Raw genomic sequence first — 23,730 nt, forward strand, 5'->3', positions numbered from 1 at the left:
CAATGGGATAAACACACTGCATGCAGAGTTCTGTAAGATTCTCCTCCATGTCCAGAGGAAAACTACAAACAACGCATGCAGGGCAGAATTAGGCCAATAACCACTCATAATAATTTAAAAAAAGAGCAATTAAGTTTTGGAAACATCTAAAATACCGTGACCCCCACTCATATCATTATCAGGCGGGGGGGCAGGGTAGCCTAGTGGTTAGAGTGTTGGACTAGTAACCGAAAGGTTGCAAGTTCAAATCCCCGAGCTGACAAGGTACAAAATCTGTCGTTCTGCCCCTGAACAGGCAGTTAACCCACTGTTCCTAGGCCGTCATTGAAAATAAGAATTTGTTCTTAATTGACTTGCCTAGTAAAATAAAAGGTAAAATACAAAAATTAAAAATAAATACAAAAATCAAGCCCTGCAATGCCAAGAGCTGAGCAAAGAAAAGACTTCCCTCATCCAGCTGGTCCCTGAGTTCACAAACCTCTTTTACTAACACACTGAAGCCTAACAAGCTGACCAAAACAGACACGCGTGTGCACGTTGATTTTGTTCACCCACACCAGAAGCAATCTGGACACGCAGGTTGAATTATCAAAACAAACTCTGAACCAATTATATTAATTTGGGGACAGATCAAAAAGCATGAAACATTTATGGCAATTTAGCTAGCTTGCTGTTGCTAGCTAATTTGTCCTGGGATATAAACATTGGGTTGTTATTTTACCTGAAATGCACAAGATCCTCTAGTCAGACAATTCATCCACAAATGAGAAAGGAATTCGTGTTTTCAGCTCTCCTCCTTCCTTCAGGCTTCTTTTTCTTCTTTGTACTTTATATGACAGTTCATCTTTCAATCACCCACGTGGGTATATGCTCCTAATTCATCCACAAAGAGAACCCATTTCTATTTTACATGGAACCCAAACCCTCTGCGCGCGTGTGCCATCGTGCATACATTTATTTTGTCCCCCTACACCAAACGCAATCACGACACGTAGGTTAAAATATCAAAACTAATTCTGAACTAATAACATTAATTTGGGGACAGGTCGAAACGCATTAAACATTTATGGCAATTTAGCTTGTTAGCTTGCACTTCTTAGCTAATTTGTCCTGGGATATAAACATTGAGTCATTATTTTACCTGAAATGCACAAGGTCCTCTACTCCGACAATTAATCCACACATCATTTCTAGTCATCTCTCCTCCTTCCAGGCCTTTTCAACTCTGAACTTATATGGTGATTGGCATCTAAACTTACATAGTATTACCACGACAACCGGAAACAGTTGTCTTTCAATCACCCACATGGGTATAACCAATGAGGAGATGGGAGAGGCAGGACGTGCAGCACGATCTGCGTCAGATATACAAAGGAGTTCTATTTTAGCCCGTGGCAACGCAGACGTTCGTTGACGCGCACGAGCAGTGTGGGTGCAATAATTGAATAACAGATGTCGAAATATATTTTGCACACGACGCGAGCGGTGTGGTCAGCATGCAAGGACCAGAACATCCAATCAATCAGAATAAACCAAATTACAACACAGTCCAAAAAATACTACATGACTTATTGAGAAAAACAAGCACAAACAAAATGCAGTGCTATCTGGCCAGTATACCGTAGCATGGCAAACTATTTGACCATGGTTACTAAACCTTGACAAAGTACAGGCTCAGTGAGCACAGCCTTGCCATTGAGAAGGTTAGACACAAGAAAACTTGGCTCCCTGTAGAGGAAAGGCTCTGCAACCACTGTACCCCAGCTGAACCCGAGACAAAGCTGCATTTCAAGACAAAATGTCAAAAATCTAAAACAATTAGTGTTTCATAGACCTCTCTGATGAGTATAGGCGCAGAGAGCTGTGGGGTTGGCAGACCACTACAACCAACCTGCACATGTCCATAATATTATTATGTTAATATTGTAAATCTCCAAAGTAAGATTTGGCAATATGTACATTGTTACGTCAAGCCAAGAAAGCAAACTGAATTGAGCGAGAGAGCGAGAAGCATCAGGGCTCCCCTACCCCGCCTTGGCCTATCAGCCCGACACAAGTTCATAGGCTCAGCCTGGCAAAACACATGTAACAGAGGTCTATAAAGTCCATGAATAAAACTCTGCAGTGCTTTAACGAGAGCTCTAATTGCTACCGTTTTTAAGTACGAGGGCTGGCTAGTGTAGTAGAATACTGGGTAGTATTTATACCTGCTTAAAAGGTGGCATAATACCCATTCATCCAACATATATCCAACATGTATCCCACCGCTCTCACTAAAACCTCCTTATCTAAAACACCTAAAGACCCTAACATTGACTTTAGTAAAGGAGAGGAAGCTGACGCACTGTAGCATTATGGTGAGCACGTGTGTAGCTAGCTACGATCCTGTTAACTGTCAGGATATCGGAGGGTGTTGGACGTGTCGAGTTGAAGTCACGCTACACGCCTCGCCCGAAACTGAGGGGAGTTGTGTGTGGAGTCAAAGCGTGGCACACATCACACCTGGGGATTGGAGCCAGACAGCTGGGGCTGCGAGAGCCTCAAAATGAGACTACTACAGACTGCTATACAGCTCTAACACGTCTAGTCACGTCTCAGAGACTGGAGACGGCATGTTCAGAGGAGAGATCCAAGCTCTTTACAATTGAAATGCATAATAGAAACGATGCAAGAAGATGACTAGCAAGCTGCAGTATTCCAAAGCGCCTTAAATGCTTTCAATCTATTTCAATGTTATGGTTGAGCGTGGAAAGAACTCCACAATTTCGCACACTGCAAGAGCTATTTTACAGACAGAAAATGTTGTCCTAAGTGTGTTGACTTGCACCACTAACAGCAGACCATATGGTAAACAGGGTGGGGCAGGGAAATGACCCCCTTACGAAGTAATAGCTGCTCAGTTCACCGGGTGTTATGATCTGAGGATGAGCACATTTCCAGTGTGGTGGTAGGGTCCAGTAAGGACACAGTCCTAGTACAATCCAGAGACATATCACTTCTGTACACACACACACACACACACACACACACACACACACACACACACACACACACACACACACAGTAGTGAATAAACTTTACTCCAGTCAGATGAATGTGTTGGCTGTAAGTCACAAACAGCTCTCCCGTCCCGCCCTGCCATGAGTGCACTGTAACCCAGTTCTGCTCTATAGGAATTTGGAGCCAAGGCATCAGACTCTGCCACACAACTGTCCTTTGCACTGAACCGGCAATCATTCTGTGTTTGTGGATATGTCAGTTTCTGTTAGGAAAATGTGGTGCTGGAAAATGCCAATAGCGGCGAGTCCAATAGGGAAGTAAATGGAAACAAATTTGCCATAATGATATAATTACTCCTGTCTACACAAAAAATTAAATACTTCACCAGAAAGCATGACTTAGTCAAAGAGGAATCAAGGATCATTAGCTATTAAAAGAAAATTACTGAATTGTTTCAAATCATAAGCTCGTACGCCTTTGCCCATTTGGGCAGCACGCGTGGAAACAGGCCTAGGTCTTGAGTATAACTTCAAAACAAAGGGAAGAGGTGTGTGGCAAATATGCACTGTAGGAGAGCCTCTATCCAGAATGGCTCAACAGTCTTCCACAAATTCTTGCACATTCATTGTTTAATTGTGTGAATTGTTTGCCCTTTATTAAAAATGCGTATCAATTGCCCATTTCATACAGTGCCTTCGGAAAGTATTCAGACCACTTGACTTTTTACACATTTTGTAACGTTACAGCCTTATTCTAAAATGGATTCAATTAAAAATGTTCCTCATCAATCTACACACAATACCCCATAAGGACAAAGGGAAAACATCAATGCATGTATTAGTCATTTACAGTTCTCATTCTCGGAGTGGAAACGTAGTTTATGGAATTCACAACCTGCTACACTTGTGAGAAACAACTTTTAGTTCATTTCATAACCATAAGAGAGTTGTCCATTTTTTTCCCATTGTCTTTTGTTTGGAGCGCTTAATGTGAGCAATGAGCATGTTCCTGGTTTCTCGGTCCTGATAATGTCGTGCACCAAAACAGTTAAACACGCGAAAGCATATAGAATTGTTGCGCAATGAATGGGCTGACAAGAGCACAGAAACCAGCTGACGAGCTGCAGGGAGAAACCCCGCTGAAAATAGGCTCTGTATGCTGTGTGCGTGTGATAGCTGGGTTGGATAAATAAAAATGCATTATGAGTAACGAAAATACACAACGGACTATTTAATTCCACTCAATTATGCTTATTAACCTATAGACCGATAAGGATGACGTCAAATGTATTTCCATCGATTAATAAAAAATAAAAAGGGATTTCCCCCCCCCCCTCAGTTATTTTGACCGACAACAGTTTTATTTACGTCAATTGCCGGCTAACGGATACCCTGGTGTATGTGTGTACATTCCTGCATATATCTCAAAGCCATACTATGGTCTGCAGTTTCCTGCCACAGGGGTTTACCAAAGGAGACAATAGTTGGACTGGAGTCCTGAGGGAGTTTATAATATACACACACAAATCTCTGTCTCAAGTCAATTTGTCCACAGCTCCGAGGTGGTCAATCTGACCTCCATACCGTTGGGGAAATAGCTCCATCAATACACTTCATTCTTAAAGGCGACGCAATCTGACTGAAGACAGGAGAAGCATGGAACAAGTAGCAGCACAATCTCACACGACTGAGACGACATATTTTTCCCCTCGAGAAGAACGGCCCGTCTGTGATGACATTGAATTGAGCAAAGAGAATGTTTCTTTGGATCTGAGGTCAAGTGGGTCAGACAGTTCCATCATCAGAATGTGCTCTCAGCACACTGGGCCACCTCTGTGACACCCCATATTAAAAAAACTTCACAGTACACAGTTCGGCACCACACTAATCTGATAATCAACGAATAGCAGAGGGGAATGTCTTGACATGTGGCTGTGGTCTAAATGACTCCAGTGTGCTTCCCACACTGTTGAGTCAGACGCCTGTGTCTGTGCGGCGAAAGGGGGTGGGTGGGCTCTGCCCTGCTTGCTTGGGTTCGTGGAGACCACACAGAGCCGTGTCTTCGCCCCTCTGTCTGGGGGTGTGTGGTGGTGATGGTTATAGGCCGCTAGGTGCTTCGTGTGCTTTTCTATTAAACAGGGTCTTGACAGACATGGTTCTGGGTCAGAAGGGGGTGTTTTGTACAATCCATCTCTCGCTCATTCCTTCGATGCTATTCAAGTCTTTCATTTTGTCATTTAATAACATGCACCTCTCTTTGTCTGTCAGAAAGGAAGCGTTTAAGTTGCAGGACACACACAGCACTGCTCTAATGAAGTCATTAAAAAACAGTCGTTCACAAGGCAGCGGGAAGGAGGCTAAAACCAAAACATGCACCCAGGGGGAGTCCACAGGACCGTGTTTGGGGAAACCACAGGGTTTGTATTCAACCAGCTAGCCATTGTAATGCAGCTTCTACGGTTCCATCACTATTGCACCAGCATCTACAAAACAAACAACGACTAAAAACCAAGCTCTTGTCCTCGTGTTGAAGTTCTGGCCTGTGTGTGTGCATTGCAGCACCCCTAACTGGGGGTCCTCGTGTTGAAGTTCTGGCCTGTGTGTGTGTGCATTGCAGCACCCCAACTGGGGGTCCTCGTGTTGAAGTTCTGGTCTGTGTGTGTGCATTGCAGCACCCTAACTGGGGAAACAGCTCATAGAGATGAGCGGTCTTAGGTCCCTTACATAGTGGGTCATATCAACGTGACGAACCGGTCCGCGCTGGACGTTTATTTACAGTCTCACACATTTGAAACGAGCAACTGTGAAAGATTGAACTCCCACTGAGAAGTAAACTTGAGAAAAAGAACACCAAGGTGTCAGATATGGAAGGTTACAGCGAGTAGAACAGGAGCATATACTGGAGTCGCCTTCTATTTCCTGTGTCTTCACACCCTCAACCTCCTCCCCTGCTGCGGTCCTGCCCACACCTCTATGCATTCACACCATACAAGGCATGCTTAAACCCTTGTTTCCAAGAGAAGTCAGCATCGAGACTTACCAACTTGGACTGGTCCTTCCTCCCAACCACAGAGAACCACATGGTGAAGATAGTTCCCACTCGGCTAGCGCCGGCTGGAGCTCGGGCAACAAGGGGCAGATCACAGCCCAGATGTACTCACAGAGAACAAAACTAAACAGCTAACGAAGGAGAGACTAGGTGTGGAGCAGCGAGTGAAAGATATCTCTACTCCACATCTTACTGTTGGACCCATATGGCAAATATCAGCAGCTAGCCGGAGTAGGAAATACCATATCCAGACGGTTACGTAACCAGTCCACCAGCGCTAGCCCCCGCTACTCTGCAACAGTTTGGGTAAACTTCCCAGCTGTGTGTTCTGCACCAGGCAAATCTATCATTACTCTGTCTTTCTTTCTCATTCTGCCCTGTGCCTTCCTTCTACCCCTCCCATTTCTCTCCTTCCCTCCCGCCGCTCCCCCCATCCGTCCTTGTCTTACACACCACCTCAGGTTGAAAATAGCAGTAAAAACACAGGGGATGTGGCCACCTCAAACTCCAGAACTTTGCTTTGAAAATAAACAGTTCATGAAGGTCCCACCTTTCCCTCCTCTATTCACAACCTCCTCTTTCTCTCATACACCTAGTCTTCTGGCAGCCCAGTAAGACACTCTCACATTACCCACACAGACCAAACCGGGTCAGAACTGGGCTAAAGCTAGGCCAGCTGCAGGTCAGTACCCAGGCCAATTACCGCCTGGGTAAAATGTTAACTAACTAATTCCCCACTGCAAATGACGACGCTTTAGTTAAAGAACCTATTACGGTTAGTCTTTAGCGGTCGGACCAAAAGGTGAGGAAAACCACAGTGTCTGAAAACAACATTTCGTCGTCGCCCCCCGCTCCGCTTCCTCCAACACTAGGACATGATGGTTAGGACCAGGGACGGCTGAAACTGTCAGTCGGAAGACAAATTAGCTTACTGCTGTTTTGACTTCCAATTTGAATGTTTGCCAAACAGACGGACAGAAACAAAGAGCGATCTGTTTCAGTAAAAAACATCCCTCAGAGTGCTGAGAGAACAGTGAGCTAACGCTGCAGGTAGAGGAACCATGACAGTCGCTTAGTCACACACACACGATCAACAAAAGGCTGCCTGCTCTGCCGATCTCTTTTCTGTCATCTCATCATTATCCAGAGTTAAAGCAGGAAAATGTAAGGCTCTTACATCCATCCACACGGCTAGAAACAGCATGTTCCACTGGCATTGTTGTGGACCCGAAAATGAGGACACACTCAAAAAACCTCGAGGCAACAGCAGGCAGGCCTCTTGACAACGGCTGAGATAAGGGCTTCATTTGGATTATTTATGTGTTCACTAGGCAGTAAGTCTGCTCAAACATGGACGCAACAAATGTAATTCAACGTTTCTGGCTTGTTTCTGTAGAGTCTGTTTTTCACATCGCTCAGATAAAACTTCTCTTCCAGTCAGGAAGTCACAAACCTCTTCCAGGAGCACTAGTGTGTACCGACAAAAAACATTTAGCCTAAATGGTAAAGGACACGATTAAGAGATGTCTTACCTTGGCAGCCACAATGCTGAGGCCCATGCCATTGTGCTTCTTCAGGGTGACCGTCACAACTTCCGGTTCCTTCCGCATTTGCTGCAACGAGAAGAGAGAGCAATTTTAGCTCAGGAAAAATCTTATCAACTGGGGTAGCTGGAGTGCAGTTGGTGTCAACGGTGGGATCCGGTCAGCTGGTCAGTCAGGCTTCTAAAGGACTCTGAGCTGTCTCTCTGGGACGCTCCTCTGGCGGAATGAGGCTCTGGAGGAGGAAGCAGGGGGATAGAGAGCAGAGCAGGGTCGTCATACAGAGAGAGCGCCGGGTTGGGGTGACCGCAGTGAGAAACGGCGGGTGCTGGAGAGGAGTCAAGAATGAAAGCCATATGCGCTTGGCTCCAGAGGCTCTCAATGGGCTCATTTAAAAAGGAGGGCTGCCTGGAAGCAGGGCGGGAGAGAGAGTGAAAGCGAGAGAGCAGTGCTTCCCACACAAAGAGGCACACAGACAGACAGCCTCTCCTCCCTTTGGCACTGAACACATTGACACTCAACAGCCCCAAAGACACAAACAACTCTTCTCTCAGCTGAAGAGCTATGCTATACTGCCACATAGTTCAGAGACAACGAGAAAGGGAGAGAGGACACAAAGCCACATTAAGTAACAGGGCTGTGGTTGCATTTCTCATCGTGTGATGTGGTGCAGAACAAGTCTTTCTGAATGCCATTGGAGTGATTCACCAAGTGCTAGAGGGCAGGGCAATGGTGATGCAGGGGTCAGCTGGCTACAATGAGGAAACAATGCATTCATTCAGGCAATAGCAATTTTGCAGTTAAGAGACTAACTCATAAACACCTGCCAATGAGAGTTTTTCAGAGAGAGTGAGCTTCCTGAGTTTTAGTACCACAGCCGCTCTTCTAAACAGTCTGACTGCACTAGGCTAGCAACAGTTACACATCCACTCCTGCCGGGTGCGGTGGCATGTGCCTGTAATCCAAGTCACTGGGAGGCTGAGGTTGGTGGATCAAGTGAGCTGAGGAGCTCTGGGCTGCAGCACACTACGTCGAACGGGTGTCCACACTAAGTTCTGTATCGATATGGTGTTCCTGGGGGATCCCGGGACCACCAGGTTGTCTATGTAAGTCGCTCTGGATAAGAGCGTCTGCTAAATGACTTAAATGTAAATGTCCTGTCTGGACTAGTGATCAGGGAAACCTAGACACCTGGGGTGTATTTATTGTTGAATTCCATTGAAAAACATTTTGTCTGTTGCAAAACGTTTTGGAATAAACCATTTCTGCAGCAAAACGAGAAAACGTTTTGGGAACTGACAACTTTTTTTTTTTTTTGCAACGGAATCCAACAAATGAATACACCTGATTGTTCTTCTCATCAGGGATCCCCTGTGTGTCTCTGGTGTGTCTGATTAACCCTGTAATGGCTGTTAATATGAGAACATCATGGAACACTACAGTATTGATTCTGGAGCAAGGCGGTGGTAACATGAGGCGGGGGTTCCTGGCACACAACCAAGAAGCCATTAATCAGAACCTCAGCGGTGTTTAAACGGTTTGGACGCCCTCCCTCTCCCCGGTCCCGTCACTACTGTGGGGGCTGACGCCCACCCTGAGCTGACCTGGGGTTTAAAGCATGAAGAAGGAGAGCTGGGGGAAAAACAGGGCAATTATGTAGGAAGCGGTGGATTTTAGGGGGTTTTGTGTGATTCGTGTGAGAAGAGTATCATTTTCTGCTGTTCCACAGCCCCCGGTCACTAATTGGCCTCTGTGGTGTAATTGGTGTTGACTGAAATCGAGCAGGAGTGAGTGAGTGAGTGATAGGGTAGAGTAGAGCAGTGATTACATGACTGCAGTATGGGACATTAAGGCTGTCCATATGGTCGTTACATAAAGCAGGAGCCGTGCCAAAACATCGTCACAAACATACATGGTGAGTAACAAACATGTTTAAGTATCATAAAACAGTTCAAAGCAGCAGCCTATTCCCTCTGCACTTAGTGACTTATCACCATGACGACCAGCCACTACTCCGCATGGCCATGACGACCAGCCACTACTCCGCATGGCCATGACGACCAGCCACTACTCCGCATGGCCATGACGACCAGCCACTACTCCGCATGGCCATGACGACCAGCCACTACTCCGCATGGCCATGACGACCAGCCACTACTCCGCATGGCCATGACGACCAGCCACTACTCCGCATGGCCATGACGACCAGCCACTACTCCGCATGGCCATGACGACCAGCCACTACTCCGCATGGCCATGACGACCAGCCACTACTCCGCATGGCCATGACGACCAGCCACTACTCCGCATGGCCATGACGACCAGCCACTACTCCGCATGGCCATGACGACTGCCACTACTCCGCATGGCCATGACGACTGCCACTACTCCGCATGGCCATACAGCAAGAAAATGGTCTTTGCCTTGCATAGTTCTACAGTTGTAACGCCCTGTGGGACACCTACCAGGTCGGAGTTGTCTGCAAAAAAGTGGCTGTCGCAGTCGGCTCCTTCAAAGTGGATGGTCCAGGTCCCAGGGGAGCGGGGGTGAGGGGTTAGCCGACAGAATCCTGCACAGGACAAGAGAAAATCACAGTTATCTTCTTCTACTACTTACGACATATCTGAGACTACAGTCATACGGTTGCACAAACTGCTCTAGGAATACACCTCCCTCTCTCTCATAAGCAAACGCAATGAAAAGGACAGGCGCAAACAGCTCTCCAGTCTTCTAAACTCTTCTTACATACTACATTCCACTGCCAACAGAACAAACACGGGCCAGCTCAGCCTCTGATTGGCTCCCAACGACAGAACACAACCCGTGTGACATTCCGGGAATGGAACTCAATCTCTCCTCGACACAAGTACCTCTCTGACAAAGGGGGTCCAGGAACTCCTGGAATCCGTTGGGAATGTTGCGCACGACGTCGCAGGAGTAGCCGTCCTCGGGCAGTAGGAAGGGCAGTTGCAGGTCGGGGTCCTCCTCCAGCTGGACCTCTCGGCCGTCGCTACGGGCCAGCTCATCTGCCGTGTTCTCCGCCACGGCAACCACGTGGTCTATCAGCTCCTATTGAGAGTCACCAGATAGACCAATGAGGGTTTCGTTCGAGCAGACGGTTAAGTGTCTAATAGTCCTCTGAATGTTCCCTCAAAAACCCTCTGTGTAGAATCAGCAACCTCACCTGGGGGGGGAGCTATGAAGATCAGTCAAGTGGAGAGCTTAGCTAACATTCCCCCAAAATGTACAGGACAAACTCCAACGCATTACAACGACAGGAGGAGATGCGTGTTAAGCAATGCTTCAAATCGCAACCCCCTATTTCTCATCTTTGGAGACATTCATTCATAGTCACTTACTGTAACTGTAGTGTGTGAATAGAGCAGTGTGTGTGTGTGTGTGTGTGTGTGTGTGTGTGTGTGAATAGAGATGCGTGTCGTCATGTCTTACGGGGGGGATGTAAGGCTCGTCGGGAGCACAGTGGTAGTTGGTCATGAGGGCGTTGAGCTGCAGGGAGTTCAGCTTGAAGCAGGTGTTGTGGATGTTCTGCACGTCCTGCATGGAGTACTTGTCCATGGTGAGGAGAGTCGTAGCCTGGGGAGGAACAGCAGGACAGAGTGCTATTAATGACATGATTTACAGTAGTGACCTGTGGTCCACACTGAATGGTTTCCCCTACAAATTTCCTTAGGCAGGGTCCCGAAGACCCCTTAAGCATCATACAGAGCTGCTGACAAGTGTTTTTCAACAGAAACCACTTGACAAGTAATCTTTGGCGCTGAAAGGGCATACAGTAAGTCGTGGTATGAAAAACAGTGGGTATCTAACAGCCCTATCAGGATGTGCCTTCCTGGACAATGGTAGGATGGATCCTACCTGTACGATGCGACTGAGGTGGCAGTCGGCGGCCAGCTCCAGGCCCTGTTTCTCTGCCCAGGCCTCGATGTGGCTGAGCTGCTGGCGGAGGATGGCGCCCCAGTAGTGTGAACACAGTCCAGAGTCGGCCTCCATCGCCAGCTTGTTGAACAGCCACATGTTGATGAAGTGGAAGAGCTGCGAGAACAGCTGAATGGTCAGCGCCGCGTTGACACGGCAACGGCGCAGCAGCGACATGGCGCCCGTCAGGGTGTGCAGAACGTCCTCTGTGAGAGGAGGATAAGGAATGGGGGGTCATCAGGACTAGTGAAGTCAGCATTGACCCTTGGGTCTAATATCATTCAAGTCCATAGGGAACATGAAGAAGTAGAAGAAATTCTATCAACGTTCCAGTATTAACACATTATACAGTACATCTCCACTAGAGGGCTCAGTCTTCAAAACCAAACTGAGGGACATTCTGTGTGGCTGTAAATGCACTGGTAACAGAACCCCCCCCACTGTGGCCTGGCTGACAGTTGTTAACGTACACAGTAAGAGTATCAGTGTATGAACAGAAGTGAGTCACCTATTTTGGGCCTCTGAGGGTTCTGTTCCTCTGGGTCATCCAAAAACGCAGGCATGTAATTATTCAGGTCAGACTGCAGACACTGGACCAGGTACCTGAGACGACAACAACACATTGGTTCTGAATAGTCCACATGGATATGGACAAACAAAGACCCACACAATGCATATACGGCCAACTACGCGAACCAAACTTTGCACATGTTCACTTGCACAGAGAGACACACAAACACAAAAGACAGACACGAATGCAGAAACAAACTTCCCCTACTCTGCAGCCTTAAGGGGACTTCCCCTGCTCTGCAGCCTTAAGGGGACTTCCCCTGCTCTGCAGCCTTAAGGGGACTTCCCCTGCTCTGCAGCCTTAAGGGGACTTCCCCTGCTCTGCAGCCTTAAGGGGACTTCCCCTGCTCTGCAGCCTTAAGGGGACTTCCCCTGCTCTGCAGCCTTAAGGGGACTTCCCCTGCTCTGCAGCCTTAAGGGGACTTCCCCTGCTCTGCAGCCTTAAGGGGACTTCCGCTGCTCTGCAGCCTTAAGGGGACTTCTCCTGGAATAACACCATAAACCTGCAGTCTGGCCAGCTCAGCCATCGCTCTGATCTACTCTGGGGACATCAAGAAGCAGTTTTCAGCTGACTATTCCAGGGAGTGGCGAGCAGGGGAAACGGAGGACCGAGGGCCGTGGAGAGTCTAAAACTACTGTGTTTTTACTGGGACCTCTCCCCAGGCACATCCAGCCCTGCCCCAGCCTGGCCAATACAAGCCAGGCCTGGGACATTCCACAAATTCACCACTCCACTTCCTGCATCCACACAATGGCTCCAGAAATACCACTTTCTCCAGATCCTCACATGGTCTTAGATGAAGCAATATAAAACATGGCAACATGAATAAAACGCTAGGTCAACAGCTCACGGTTGAGGTCAGGCAGAAGTTGGCACAGACAGCTATGCGCTATCTACAACACGGGCAGCAGACGCCTAGATTTTGATTTCTATCGCAGGAGAGTCAATGACAGCAGTGGCAGGGAAGGTCACATTTGGATCTATAATTTGCTTCATCATTTCCCAATTATCAAATTACCATGAATGGGAAGGTTTCCTGCGGCTCACATGTGGTTTGCTTTAGCCCTGATGGCTTACACAGCACGGTGTGGGACTGCTGCACCACTTGGTCAGCACACAGACACAGCTGGGAGCAGGATAACCTAAAGCCTTGTGTTTAGGTCACAGACGGGATAATGAGGACAAGGAAAGGATCGGAGGAGGGGCAGGAACAAGGAGGGAATCATAGCGCTATAGGGAGTGGTAAGAAGGGAGGGTATAAGGACAGGTCAGCTTGGACTAGGACAGGAAAAGAGGCAAGACATTAACAGGGTAAGGAGTACATAATGGGGCAGGAGCAGAGACAAGGCAGAGGTAGTATAAGGTTCGACAGGAGCACCAAACTAAACTAGAGAGGCACAGGGTTAGGAAGGAGACAGGGGCCAGAGCGTAGGGAGGAAGTCTGGTCACTCACTTGAAGGCCATCTGGACGAGGTGTGCCAGCACGTCCTGGGCGTCCAGTGTGATGCGCGACAGGTCCTTGTCCTGTTTGATGAAGTTGAGTAGCTCTGAGGCATTGGCCATCCAGAAGGCCAGGGCCCCCGCGATGTTCTTCTGCTTCTGGAATACACCAATCACAGACCAGGACAGGACAGAGAGAAAGAGCGAGAGCAGGGGTCAGAGGCAGGGTAGAACACAGAGAGGGGTCACTCTCTCAGACTCACAGGCATGAGCAGTAGCAGCACTCCAGGGATAGACTTGTGCCAGACACCCCACCGAGACCCACAGAACCAGACACTGGCCCCAAGCTACAGCCTCTCCCAGAGGGGAACAGGTCCCTGACTTCAAGGTCAGTTTTGGAGGAAGGGCCCTTTGCAGAGTTGACTACTGGATTAACAGGCTCTTTGGCATATTACAGTGGAAATTTCTGTACCACTCCAGGCACAAGTGGCACGGAATAAGCACAGATCTAAGTTCAGTTTACCCTCTCCAATCCTAACCAGAACCATTTGGGGTAAACTGACCTTAGAATATCGTTTAGGGGGAATTTCCTTCAACTTGTCTTTTCTAGCAGTTCTTTGCCAGTCCTCTGATTTAAATAGTCTCTACTTCACTCTAGCAGCATCCATCTCTGCACAGGCCCAAATATTCTACATCAACCAGTATACAAACAATATTTTATTGGGATGGACATTCAGCTCAGTCCTCATGTACAGTGCCTTCAGAAAGTATTCACACCCCTTTACATTTTCCACATTTTGTGGTGTTACAGCCTCAATTTAAAATGTATTAAAATGAAGATTTTGTGTCACTGGCCTACACACAATACCCCTTAATGTCAAAGTTTAATTATGTTTTTTTAATATATATTTTTACAAACTAATTACAAATGAAATGCTGAAATGTCTTGAGTCAATAAGTATTCAACCCCTTTGTTATGGAAAGCCTAAATAAGTTCAGGAGTAAAAAATGTGCTTAACAAGTCGTATGGACTCACTCGGCGTGCAATAATAGTATTTAATGTTATTTTTGAATGTTTGCCTCATCTTTGTACCCAACACATACAGATAATAAGGTCCCTCTGTCGAGCAGTACATTTCAAACAGATTCAACCACAAACACCAGGGAGGTTTTCCAATGCCTGGCAAAGAATGGCACTTATTAGTAGATATTTTTTGTGTTTAAAAGCAGACATTTAAGCATGATTTTATTTATTATACTTCAGAGGAAGGAAACCACTCAGGGATTTCACCATGAGGCCAATGGTGACTTTAAAACAGTTAGAGTTTAATGGCTGTGATAGGAGAAAACTGAGGATGGATCAACAACATTGTAGTTACTCCACAAAAGAAGTGAAAAGAAAGAAGCCTGTGACAAATACAAATATTCCAAAACATGCATCCTGTTTGCAATAAGGCACTTAAGTAAAATTGCAGAAAAATGTGGCAAAGAAATTAACTATGTCCTGAATACAAAAGTGTTGTTTGGGGGCAAATCCAACAACACATTACTGAGTACCACTTCATATTTTCAAGCATGGTGGTTGCTGCATCATGTTATGGGTATGCTCATCTTCGGCAAGGCCTAGAGAGTTTTTTAGGATAAAAGAAACAGAATAGAGCTAAGCACAGGTAAAATCCTAGAGGAAAACCTGGTTCGGCCTGCTTTTTAACAGACACATTCACCTTTCAGCAAGACAATAACCTAAAACACAAGGCCAAATATACAGTGATGTTGCTTACCAACACAACATCGACTGTTCCTGAGTAGCATAGTTCGGTTTTACTTAAAATCGACTAAAAATCAAAAAGCAAGACTTTAAAATGTCTGTCGAGCAATGATCAACAACCAACATGGAAGAAGTTCTAGAATTATGAAGAAAAAAAAAAGAGTTGTGCAAATATTGGACAATCCAGGTTTGCAAAGTTCCAACTTTCCCAGAAAGACTCACAGCTGTAATCGCTACCAAAGGTGATTGTAATTTGTATTGACTCAGGGGTGTTAATATTTACATGCGATATTTTTCTATTTGATTTTTAATACATTTGTAAAGATTTATAAAAACATGTTTTTAGTTTGTCATTATGAGGTATTGTGTGTAGATGGGTGAGAAAAATCACTTTAATCCATTTTGAATTCAGGCTGTAAGAACAAATGTGGACTAAGTCAAGCAATATGAATCATTTCTGAAGGCACTGTATTTTACCCTGTAAAGCTGTTCTTGCACATCTCTAACATTTAGCAGAGATGATCAAGATAAAACTATGAGGCTGCAGTAAGCGCTTCAGAGCCCAGTGTCTGGTCTGTGTGATGAGTTCATGTCCATGTCCCCTTGACACAAAGAAAAAAGGGATACACAAGGTCCGCCCCAACGTGTCTCGGCCGGCACTGGCCCCTGTGTATTCCACACTTGTCTATCCCCGCAACGAAACGACAACAACACCCTTTCAGAACGGCCACAGAACAGAACGCATCCAAAAGAACTACGTTTAAACAGACGTCAAATAAATAAAAAATGTCAAGGGAAAAATTCAGCAAAAGAACAGCGGGGTTTGTCGCTCATCCACACTGAAGTGCAGTAAAGCAGGAGGTCACATGACATTAATTCATTAAAATGTTGCCACAATCAGAAAGACTGGTTGGGGTTGTTTTTAGTATGACATGTTCCAGGTTGCTGAATGAGGGTTATTATGTTGGCGTTTTAGAGTCCAGCTGTCGGAGGAGGGATTATTTGGCAGTTTGGTTTGGTTGAGGGTTTTGGGAGGGGGGTGGGTTCTGCTATGGAGAAAAGAAGCATGGAGGACTGAGCCGATAGAGGGAGAGACGGCGTGAGAGAGGTAAGAGAGAGACTTCTCCCCCCGAGCAACGCTTTAGGTGTCCTACCTGGGCCCCTTCAGGAATCTCCTGTCACAGAGAGGGAGGGGAAACAGACAGACACATCCCACAGGACAGAGAGAGACTGTCAACAACAGCCAAGGACAGAGATTGACACAGGCATGTCAACAAAACACACACAACAATAAATCTCTATAACTTAGGATGTTCCGTTAACAAAAAGTGATGAGCTCTTTTGATTCAAATTAACTCCTGAGATTAAGTTATGAGCGTTTGCTGCTAAAAACTGGCAGCATATACTTTTGCATGTATCCAACATGATGTATTCCTGTAGGAGGCAGAGGCTTGTGTGCAGATGTGATTATTTAAGGAACTCAGCCTAAACATCCCATGTCCCTTACGGAGGTTTAAGACTTGGACTTCCAAAATCATCTGGATGAAAACCACCTTTAAAACAGGATTTAACGACTGTAATCCTGATTCATGTAGGACTCACGCAGAGCAGACATGGGGAGATTTCCCTAAAGCTCCTGGTGTGTTCGTGCGTCTCAGACACTGTTAGTGTGTAGACAGATAATCATCTATTAACGAAACAGACTACACTCTACATGGAAGTTGAGACTGTGTCTTTAGGGACCAGACCAACCACACATCTTCGCTTCCTCGGAGATGGACGGTGTTATGTGGAGTCAGTCAAAACCTACTGGGTTTTATTGTTTTGGACCATTTTGGCTTTTCACAAAACTCCAGGGTTGGTGTCCCAGAGTATGGGTGTTCCTGCTACGCATTTGGGTTTTATGTGTTGGCTGAGAGGGCTTTTGGAACACCACAAGGACCCTGTATTTCAGTGTTTTCCAGTGAATTCGTTTAAAGGGCCATGCCTTGTTTAAATCATTATGGAAGGGGACACAGAGACGCTGGACAGACAGACAAACACAACGTGGGATTTGCATCTATACAAAATATTCTCTGGAAAGGACCTGGATGAATAAATTAAGAGACTACTTTGCAAGAGAAACTCTACTACTACCAGTACTACGACAACTACGACTACTACTACCAGTACTACGACTACTACCGGTCCTGGTACTCTGTATTTAGAGGGTAGTGGAATCAACCATGAAGTTCCTGCTGATTTAAAAACAGGAGAAGAGAAGGAGAGAGCGAGGCGGCAGGGTGGACACTCACCTGGATGACTCCTTCCATCATGCTCACCATCTTGTTAACGATGGCTATGACCTTGTGAGTGCGTTCCGAGGGACTGACGTCGGGCCGGTAGTGGCTGGACATGACGTAGCGACAGGTCATATACAGTACGTAGGTAGGGGACAGCTTGAAGTGCACCGTGGAGCTGTTGGTGTAGTTGATGATAGCCGACAGAAAGGCATCTTCGGCTGGAGGGGGCAAGACAGGTGACATCCACACGGGCAGACACACAGACAGGCAGACAGACAGGAGGGGATAAGGTGTGAGTTTACATGACATAGGTCACACAGGTAATATCAGTCTGGCTTTAAAGAAACTAACTAGCTACAGATTCACCCAGGAGTCTCAGTGTGTGAGCTTGTTACAGTAGGGACTCAGATGGGCTTCGTGATAACATTGTCCCCAAACCCCGTCTTCCCGGTTCCTCAGCAAGGGTTGTTTGTAGTGCATTGTGACAGATGTGAGAGGGCAAACCCCCTCTATTGGAAATCAAAGGCCTCTGCTCTCTCTGCTCCCTAGCCAAACACATGAGCTCATAAAACTCCAAATATACAACGACTGACTGAGCTGGGCCCAAGACTGCAGAGTCCACAAACAATGTTCGGCATATGAAAGAGCTTGAAAGGCAGTTAAAATGGCTTAAATTAATAAAGATATGCCGAAGGCTGGAGAGAAAGCCCATCTGACATGAAGTTGTAATGATTCTCCCATGTGATACATGTCATTCACAGAGCAAACTTGGGTTACGCTCCCTATTGATTAGAAGGGGAGGGGAGACGGGAGAGAGACGGAAGAGAGGGGAGAGACGGAAGAGAGGGGAGAGACGGAAGAGAGGGGAGAGACGGAAGAGAGGGGAGAGATGGAGGAGAGGGGAGAGATGGAGGAGAGGGGAGAGATGGAAGAGAGGGGAGAGATGGAAGAGAGGGGAGAGATGGAGGAGGGGGAGAGATGGAAGAGGGGGGAGAGATGGAAGAGGGGGAGATGGAAGAGGGGGGAGATGGAAGAGGGGGAGATGGAAGAGGGGGGAGATGGAAGAGGGGGAGATGGAAGAGGGGGAGATGGAAGAGGGGGAGATGGAAGAGGGGAGATGGAAGAGGGGGAGATGGAAGAGGGGGAGATGGAAGAGGGGGAGATGGAAGAGGGGGAGATGGAGGAGAGGGGAGAGATGGAGGAGAGGGGAGAGATGGAGGAGAGGGGAGAGATGGAGGAGAGGGGAGAGATGGAGGAGAGAGGGGAGAGATGGAGGAGAGATGGAGGAGAGATGGAGGAGAGAGGAGGAGAGATGGAGGAGAGATGGAGGAGAGAGGAGGAGAGATGGAGGAGAGATGGAGGAGAGATGGAGGAGAGATGGGGAGAGATGGAGGAGAGATGGAGGAGAGAGGGGAGAGATGGAGGAGAGAGGGAGAGATGGAGGAGAGATGGAGGGAGAGAGGAGGAGAGAGGGAGAGATGGAGGAGAGAGGGGAGAGATGGAGGAGAGAGGGGTGAAAGATGGAGGAGAGAGGGAGAGATGGAGGAGAGAGGGAAAGATGGAGGAGAGAGGGGGAGAGATGGAGGAGAGAGGGGGAGATGGAGGAGAGAGGGGAGAGATGGAGGAGAGAGGGGAGAGATGGAGGAGAGAGGGGAGAGATGGAGGAGAGAGGGGAGAGATGGAGGAGAGAGGGAGAGATGGAGGAGAGAGGGGGAGATGGAGGAGAGAGGGGAGATGGAGGAGAGAGGGGGAGATGGAGGAGAGGGGGAGATGGAGGAGAGAGGGGAGATGGAGGAGAGAGGGGGGAGATGGAGGAGAGAGGGGGGAGATGGAGGAGAGAGGGGGAGATGGAGGAGAGAGGGGGAGATGGAGGAGAGAGGGGGAGATGGAGGAGAGAGGGGGGGAGATGGAGGAGAGAGGGGGAGATGGAGGAGAGAGGGGGAGATGGAGGAGAGATGGGGGAGATGGAGGAGAGAGGAGGAGATGGAGGAGAGAGGGGAGAGATGGAGGAGAGGGGGAGATGGAGGAGAGAGGGGAGATGGAGGAGAGAGGGGAGAGATGGAGGAGAGAGGGGAGAGATGGAGGAGAGAGGGGAGAGATGGAGGAGAGAGATGGAGGAGAGAGGGGAGAGAGATGGAGGAGAGAGGGGAGAGATGGAGGAGAGAGGGGGAGATGGAGGAGAGGGGAGAGATGGAGGAGAGAGGGGGAGAGGAGGGAGAGAGGGGAGATGGAGGAGAGAGGGGGAGATGGAGGAGAGAGGGAGGAGAGGAGGAGAGAGAGGGAGATGGAGGAGAGAGGGGGAGATGGAGGAGAGAGGGGAGAGATGGAGGAGAGAGAGGGGAGATGGAGGAGAGAGGGGGAGATGGAGGAGAGAGGGGGAGATGGAGGATGGAGGAGAGATGGAGGAGAGAGGGGAGAGATGGAGGAGAGAGGGGAGAGATGGAGGAGAGAGGGGAGAGATGGAGGAGAGAGGGAGAGATGGAGGAGAGATGGAGGAGAGAGGGGAGAGATGGAGGAGAGAGGGGAGAGATGGAGGAGAGAGGGGAGAGATGGAGGAGAGATGGAGGAGAGAGGGGAGAGATGGAGGAGAGAGGAGGAGAGATGGAGGAGAGAGGGAGAGATGGAGGAGGAGAGATGGAGGAGAGAGGGAGAGATGGAGGAGAGAGGGAGAGATGGAGGGAGAGATGGAGGAGAGATGGAGGAGAGATGGAGGAGAGAGGAGAGATGGAGGAGAGAGGGGAGAGAGGAGGAGAGAGGGGAGATGGAGGAGAGAGGGGAGAGAGAGAGGAGGAGGGGGGAGGGGAGGAGGAGAGAGGGGGAGAGGGGAGAGAGGGGAGAGAGAGGGGGAGAGAGAGGGAGAGAGGGGGAGAGTGAGGGGGAGAGAGGGGGAGAGGGAGGGAGAGAGAGGGGGAGAGGGAGGGAGAGAGGGGGAGAGGGAGGGAGAGAGGGGGAGAGGGGGGGAGAGGGGGAGAGGGAGGATGGAGGAGAGAGGGAGAGAGGGAGGGAGAGAGGGGGAGAGAGGAGGAGGGAGATGGAGGAGAGAGGGGGAGATGGAGGAGAGAGGGGGAGATGGAGGAGAGAGGGGGAGATGGAGGAGAGAGGGGGAGATGGAGGGAGAGAGGGGGAGATGGAGGAGAGAGGGGGAGATGGAGGAGAGAGGGGAGAGATGGAGGAGAGGAGGGGAGAGATGGAGGAGAGAGGGGAGAGATGGAGGAGAGAGGGGAGAGATGGAGGAGAGAGGGGAGAGATGGAGGAGAGAGGGGAGAGATGGAGGATGAGAGAGAGGGAGAGATGGAGGAGAGAGGGGAGAGGGGAGAGATGGAGGAGAGGGGGAGAGATGGAGGAGAGAGGGGAGAGATGGAGGAGAGAGGGGAGATGGAGGAGAGAGGGGAGAGATGGAGATGGAGGAGAGGGAGAGATGGAGGAGAGAGGGGGAGATGGAGGAGAGAGGGGAGAGATGGAGGAGAGAGGGGGAGATGGAGGAGAGAGGGGGGAGATGGAGAGAGAGAGGGGAGATGGAGGAGAGAGGGGAGAGATGGAGGGAGAGAGGGGGAGAGGAGGGAGAGAGGGGGAGAGAGGAGGAGAGAGGGGGAGATGGAGGAGAGAGGGGAGATGGAGGAGAGAGGGGAGATGGAGGAGAGAGGGGGAGAGGAGGGGAGAGAGGGGGAGAGGGAGGAGAGAGGGGAGAGATGGAGGAGAGAGGGGGGATGGAGGAGAGAGGGGGAGAGATGGAGGAGAGAGGGGAGAGATGGAGGAGAGAGGGGGAGAGAGGAGAGAGGGAGAGATGGAGGAGAGAGGGGAGAGATGGAGGAGAGATGGAGGAGAGAGGGAGAGATGGAGGAGAGAGGGAGGAGGAGAGAGGGGAGAGAGGGGAGAGATGGAGGAGAGAGGGAGGAGAGATGGGGAGAGATGGAGGAGAGATGGAGGAGAGATGGAGGAGAGAGGGAGGAGAGATGGAGATGGAGGAGAGAGGGGAGATGGAGGGAGAGGGGAGATGGAGGAGAGGGGAGAGATGGAGGAGAGGGGAGAGATGGAGGAGAGATGGAGGAGAGATGGAGGAGAGAGGGGAGAGATGGAGGAGAGAGGGAGGAGATGGAGGAGAGATGGATGGAGGAGAGAGGGGAGAGATGGAGGAGAGAGGGAGAGATGGAGGAGAGAGGGGAGAGATGGAGGAGAGATGGAGGAGATGGAGGAGATGGGAGAGAGGGGAGAGATGGAGGAGAGAGGGGAGAGATGGAGGAGAGAGGGAGAGATGGAGGAGAGATGGAGGAGAGAGGGAGAGATGGAGGAGAGATGGGAGAGAGGGAGGGAGAGATGGAGGAGAGAGGGAGAGATGGAGGAGAGAGGGGAGAGATGGAGGAGAGAGGGGAGAGATGGAGGAGGAGGAGAGGGAGAGATGGAGGAGAGATGGGGAGGAGATGGAGGAGAGATGGAGGAGAGATGGAGAGATGGAGGAGAGAGGGAGAGATGGAGGAGAGAGGGGAGAGATGGAGGAGAGAGGGGGAGATGGAGGAGAGGAGGAGGAGATGGAGGAGAGATGGAGGAGAGAGGGAGAGATGGAGGAGAGATGGAGGAGAGAGGGAGAGATGGAGGAGAGATGGAGGAGAGATGGAGGAGAGATGGAGGAGAGATGGAGGAGAGATGGAGGAGATGGAGGAGAGAGGGGAGAGATGGAGGAGAGAGGGGAGAGATGGAGGAGAGGAGGAGAGATGGAGGAGAGATGGAGAGATGGAGATGGGAGAGATGGAGGAGAGAGGGGAGAGAGATGGAGGAGAGAGGGAGAGAGGAGGAGAGATGGGAGAGAGATGGAGGAGAGGGGAGAGATGGAGGAGAGAGGGAGAGAGGGGAGAGATGGAGGAGAGATGGAGGAGAGAGGGGAGAGATAGGAGAGAGGAGGAGAGGGGAGAGAGGGGAGAGATGGAGGAGAGAGGGGAGAGATGGAGGAGAGAGGGAGAGATGGAGGAGAGAGGGGAGAGATGGAGGAGAGATGGGGAGAGAGGAGGAGAGATGGAGGAGAGAGGGAGGGAGATGGAGGAGAGAGGGGAGAGATGGAGGAGATGGAGGAGAGAGGGGATGGAGGAGAGAGGGGAGAGATGGAGGAGAGATGGAGGAGAGAGGGGAGAGATGGAGGAGAGAGGGGAGAGATGGAGGAGAGAGGGGAGAGACGGAGGAGAGAGGAGGAGAGATAGGGGAGGGGAGATGGAGGAGAGAGAGGATGGAGAGATGGAGGAGAGAGGGGAGAGATGGAGGAGAGATGGAGAGATGGAGGAGAGAGGAGGAGAGATGGAGGAGAGATGGAGGAGAGAGAGATGGAGGAGAGATGGGAGAGATGGGGAGAGATGGAGGAGAGAGGGGAGAGATGGAGGAGAGATGGAGGAGAGAGGGGAGAGATGGAGGAGAGAGGGGGAGATGGAGGAGAGAGGGGAGAGATGGAGGAGAGAGGGAGAGATGGAGGAGAGAGGGGAGAGATGGAGGAGAGAGGAGGAGAGGAGAGATGGAGGAGAGATGGAGGAGAGATGGAGGAGAGATGGAGGAGAGATGGAGGAGAGATGGAGGAGAGAGGGGGAGAGATGGAGGAGAGATGGAGGAGAGATGGAGGAGATGGAGGAGAGATGGAGGAGAGATGGAGGAGAGATGGAGGAGAGAGATGGAGGAGAGAGGGGAGAGATGGAGGAGAGATGGAGGAGAGAGGGGAGAGATGGAGGAGAGATGGAGGAGAGAGGGGAGAGATGGAGGAGAGATGGGAGAGATAGGGGAGAGATGGAGGAGAGATGGAGGAGAGAGGGGAGAGATGGAGGAGAGAGGGGAGAGATGGAGGAGAGGGAGGAGAGAGGGGAGAGATGGAGGAGAGAGGGGAGAGATGGAGGAGAGAGGGGAGAGATGGAGGAGAGAGGGGAGAGATGGAGGAGAGGGAGGAGAGATGGCGGAGAGAGGGGAGAGATGGAGGAGATGGAGGAGAGATGGAGGAGAGATGGAGGAGAGATGGAGGAGAGATGGGAGAGATGGAGGAGAGATGGAGGAGAGATGGAGGAGAGATGGAGGAGAGATGGAGGAGATGGAGGAGAGAGGGGAGAGATGGAGGAGAGAGGGGAGAGATGGAGGAGAGAGGGAGAGATGGAGGAGAGAGGGGAGAGATGGAGGAGA

General features: G+C 49.4%; 1 protein-coding gene across 14 annotated transcripts in view; it reads right to left on the reverse strand.

The window, feature by feature from the left end:
• Positions 1 to 23,730, reverse strand: part of LOC118386605 (afadin-like) — a 129,838-nt gene that overhangs the window by 25,046 nt on the left and 81,062 nt on the right. For 9 of the 14 annotated variants that reach the window (XM_052523542.1, XM_052523543.1, XM_052523547.1 and 6 more), the window contains 9 exons: positions 17,599 to 17,804; positions 16,459 to 16,479; positions 13,550 to 13,695; positions 12,034 to 12,128; positions 11,466 to 11,731; positions 11,040 to 11,183; positions 10,460 to 10,658; positions 10,055 to 10,158; positions 7,581 to 7,661 (listed from right to left, as the gene is read on the reverse strand). In XM_052523542.1, coding sequence (XP_052379502.1) covers positions 7,581 to 7,661; positions 10,055 to 10,158; positions 10,460 to 10,658; positions 11,040 to 11,183; positions 11,466 to 11,731; positions 12,034 to 12,128; positions 13,550 to 13,695; positions 16,459 to 16,479; positions 17,599 to 17,804 — 1,262 coding nt within the window. The remainder of the gene's footprint in view (positions 1 to 7,580; positions 7,662 to 10,054; positions 10,159 to 10,459; positions 10,659 to 11,039; positions 11,184 to 11,465; positions 11,732 to 12,033; positions 12,129 to 13,549; positions 13,696 to 16,458; positions 16,480 to 17,598; positions 17,805 to 23,730) is intronic. The other 5 variants (XM_052523550.1, XM_052523544.1, XM_052523553.1 and 2 more) reach the window with 1 other exon arrangement.

Source organism: Oncorhynchus keta, chromosome 8 (assembly GCF_023373465.1).
Source record: "Oncorhynchus keta strain PuntledgeMale-10-30-2019 chromosome 8, Oket_V2, whole genome shotgun sequence".
NCBI lineage: Eukaryota > Metazoa > Chordata > Actinopteri > Salmoniformes > Salmonidae > Oncorhynchus > Oncorhynchus keta.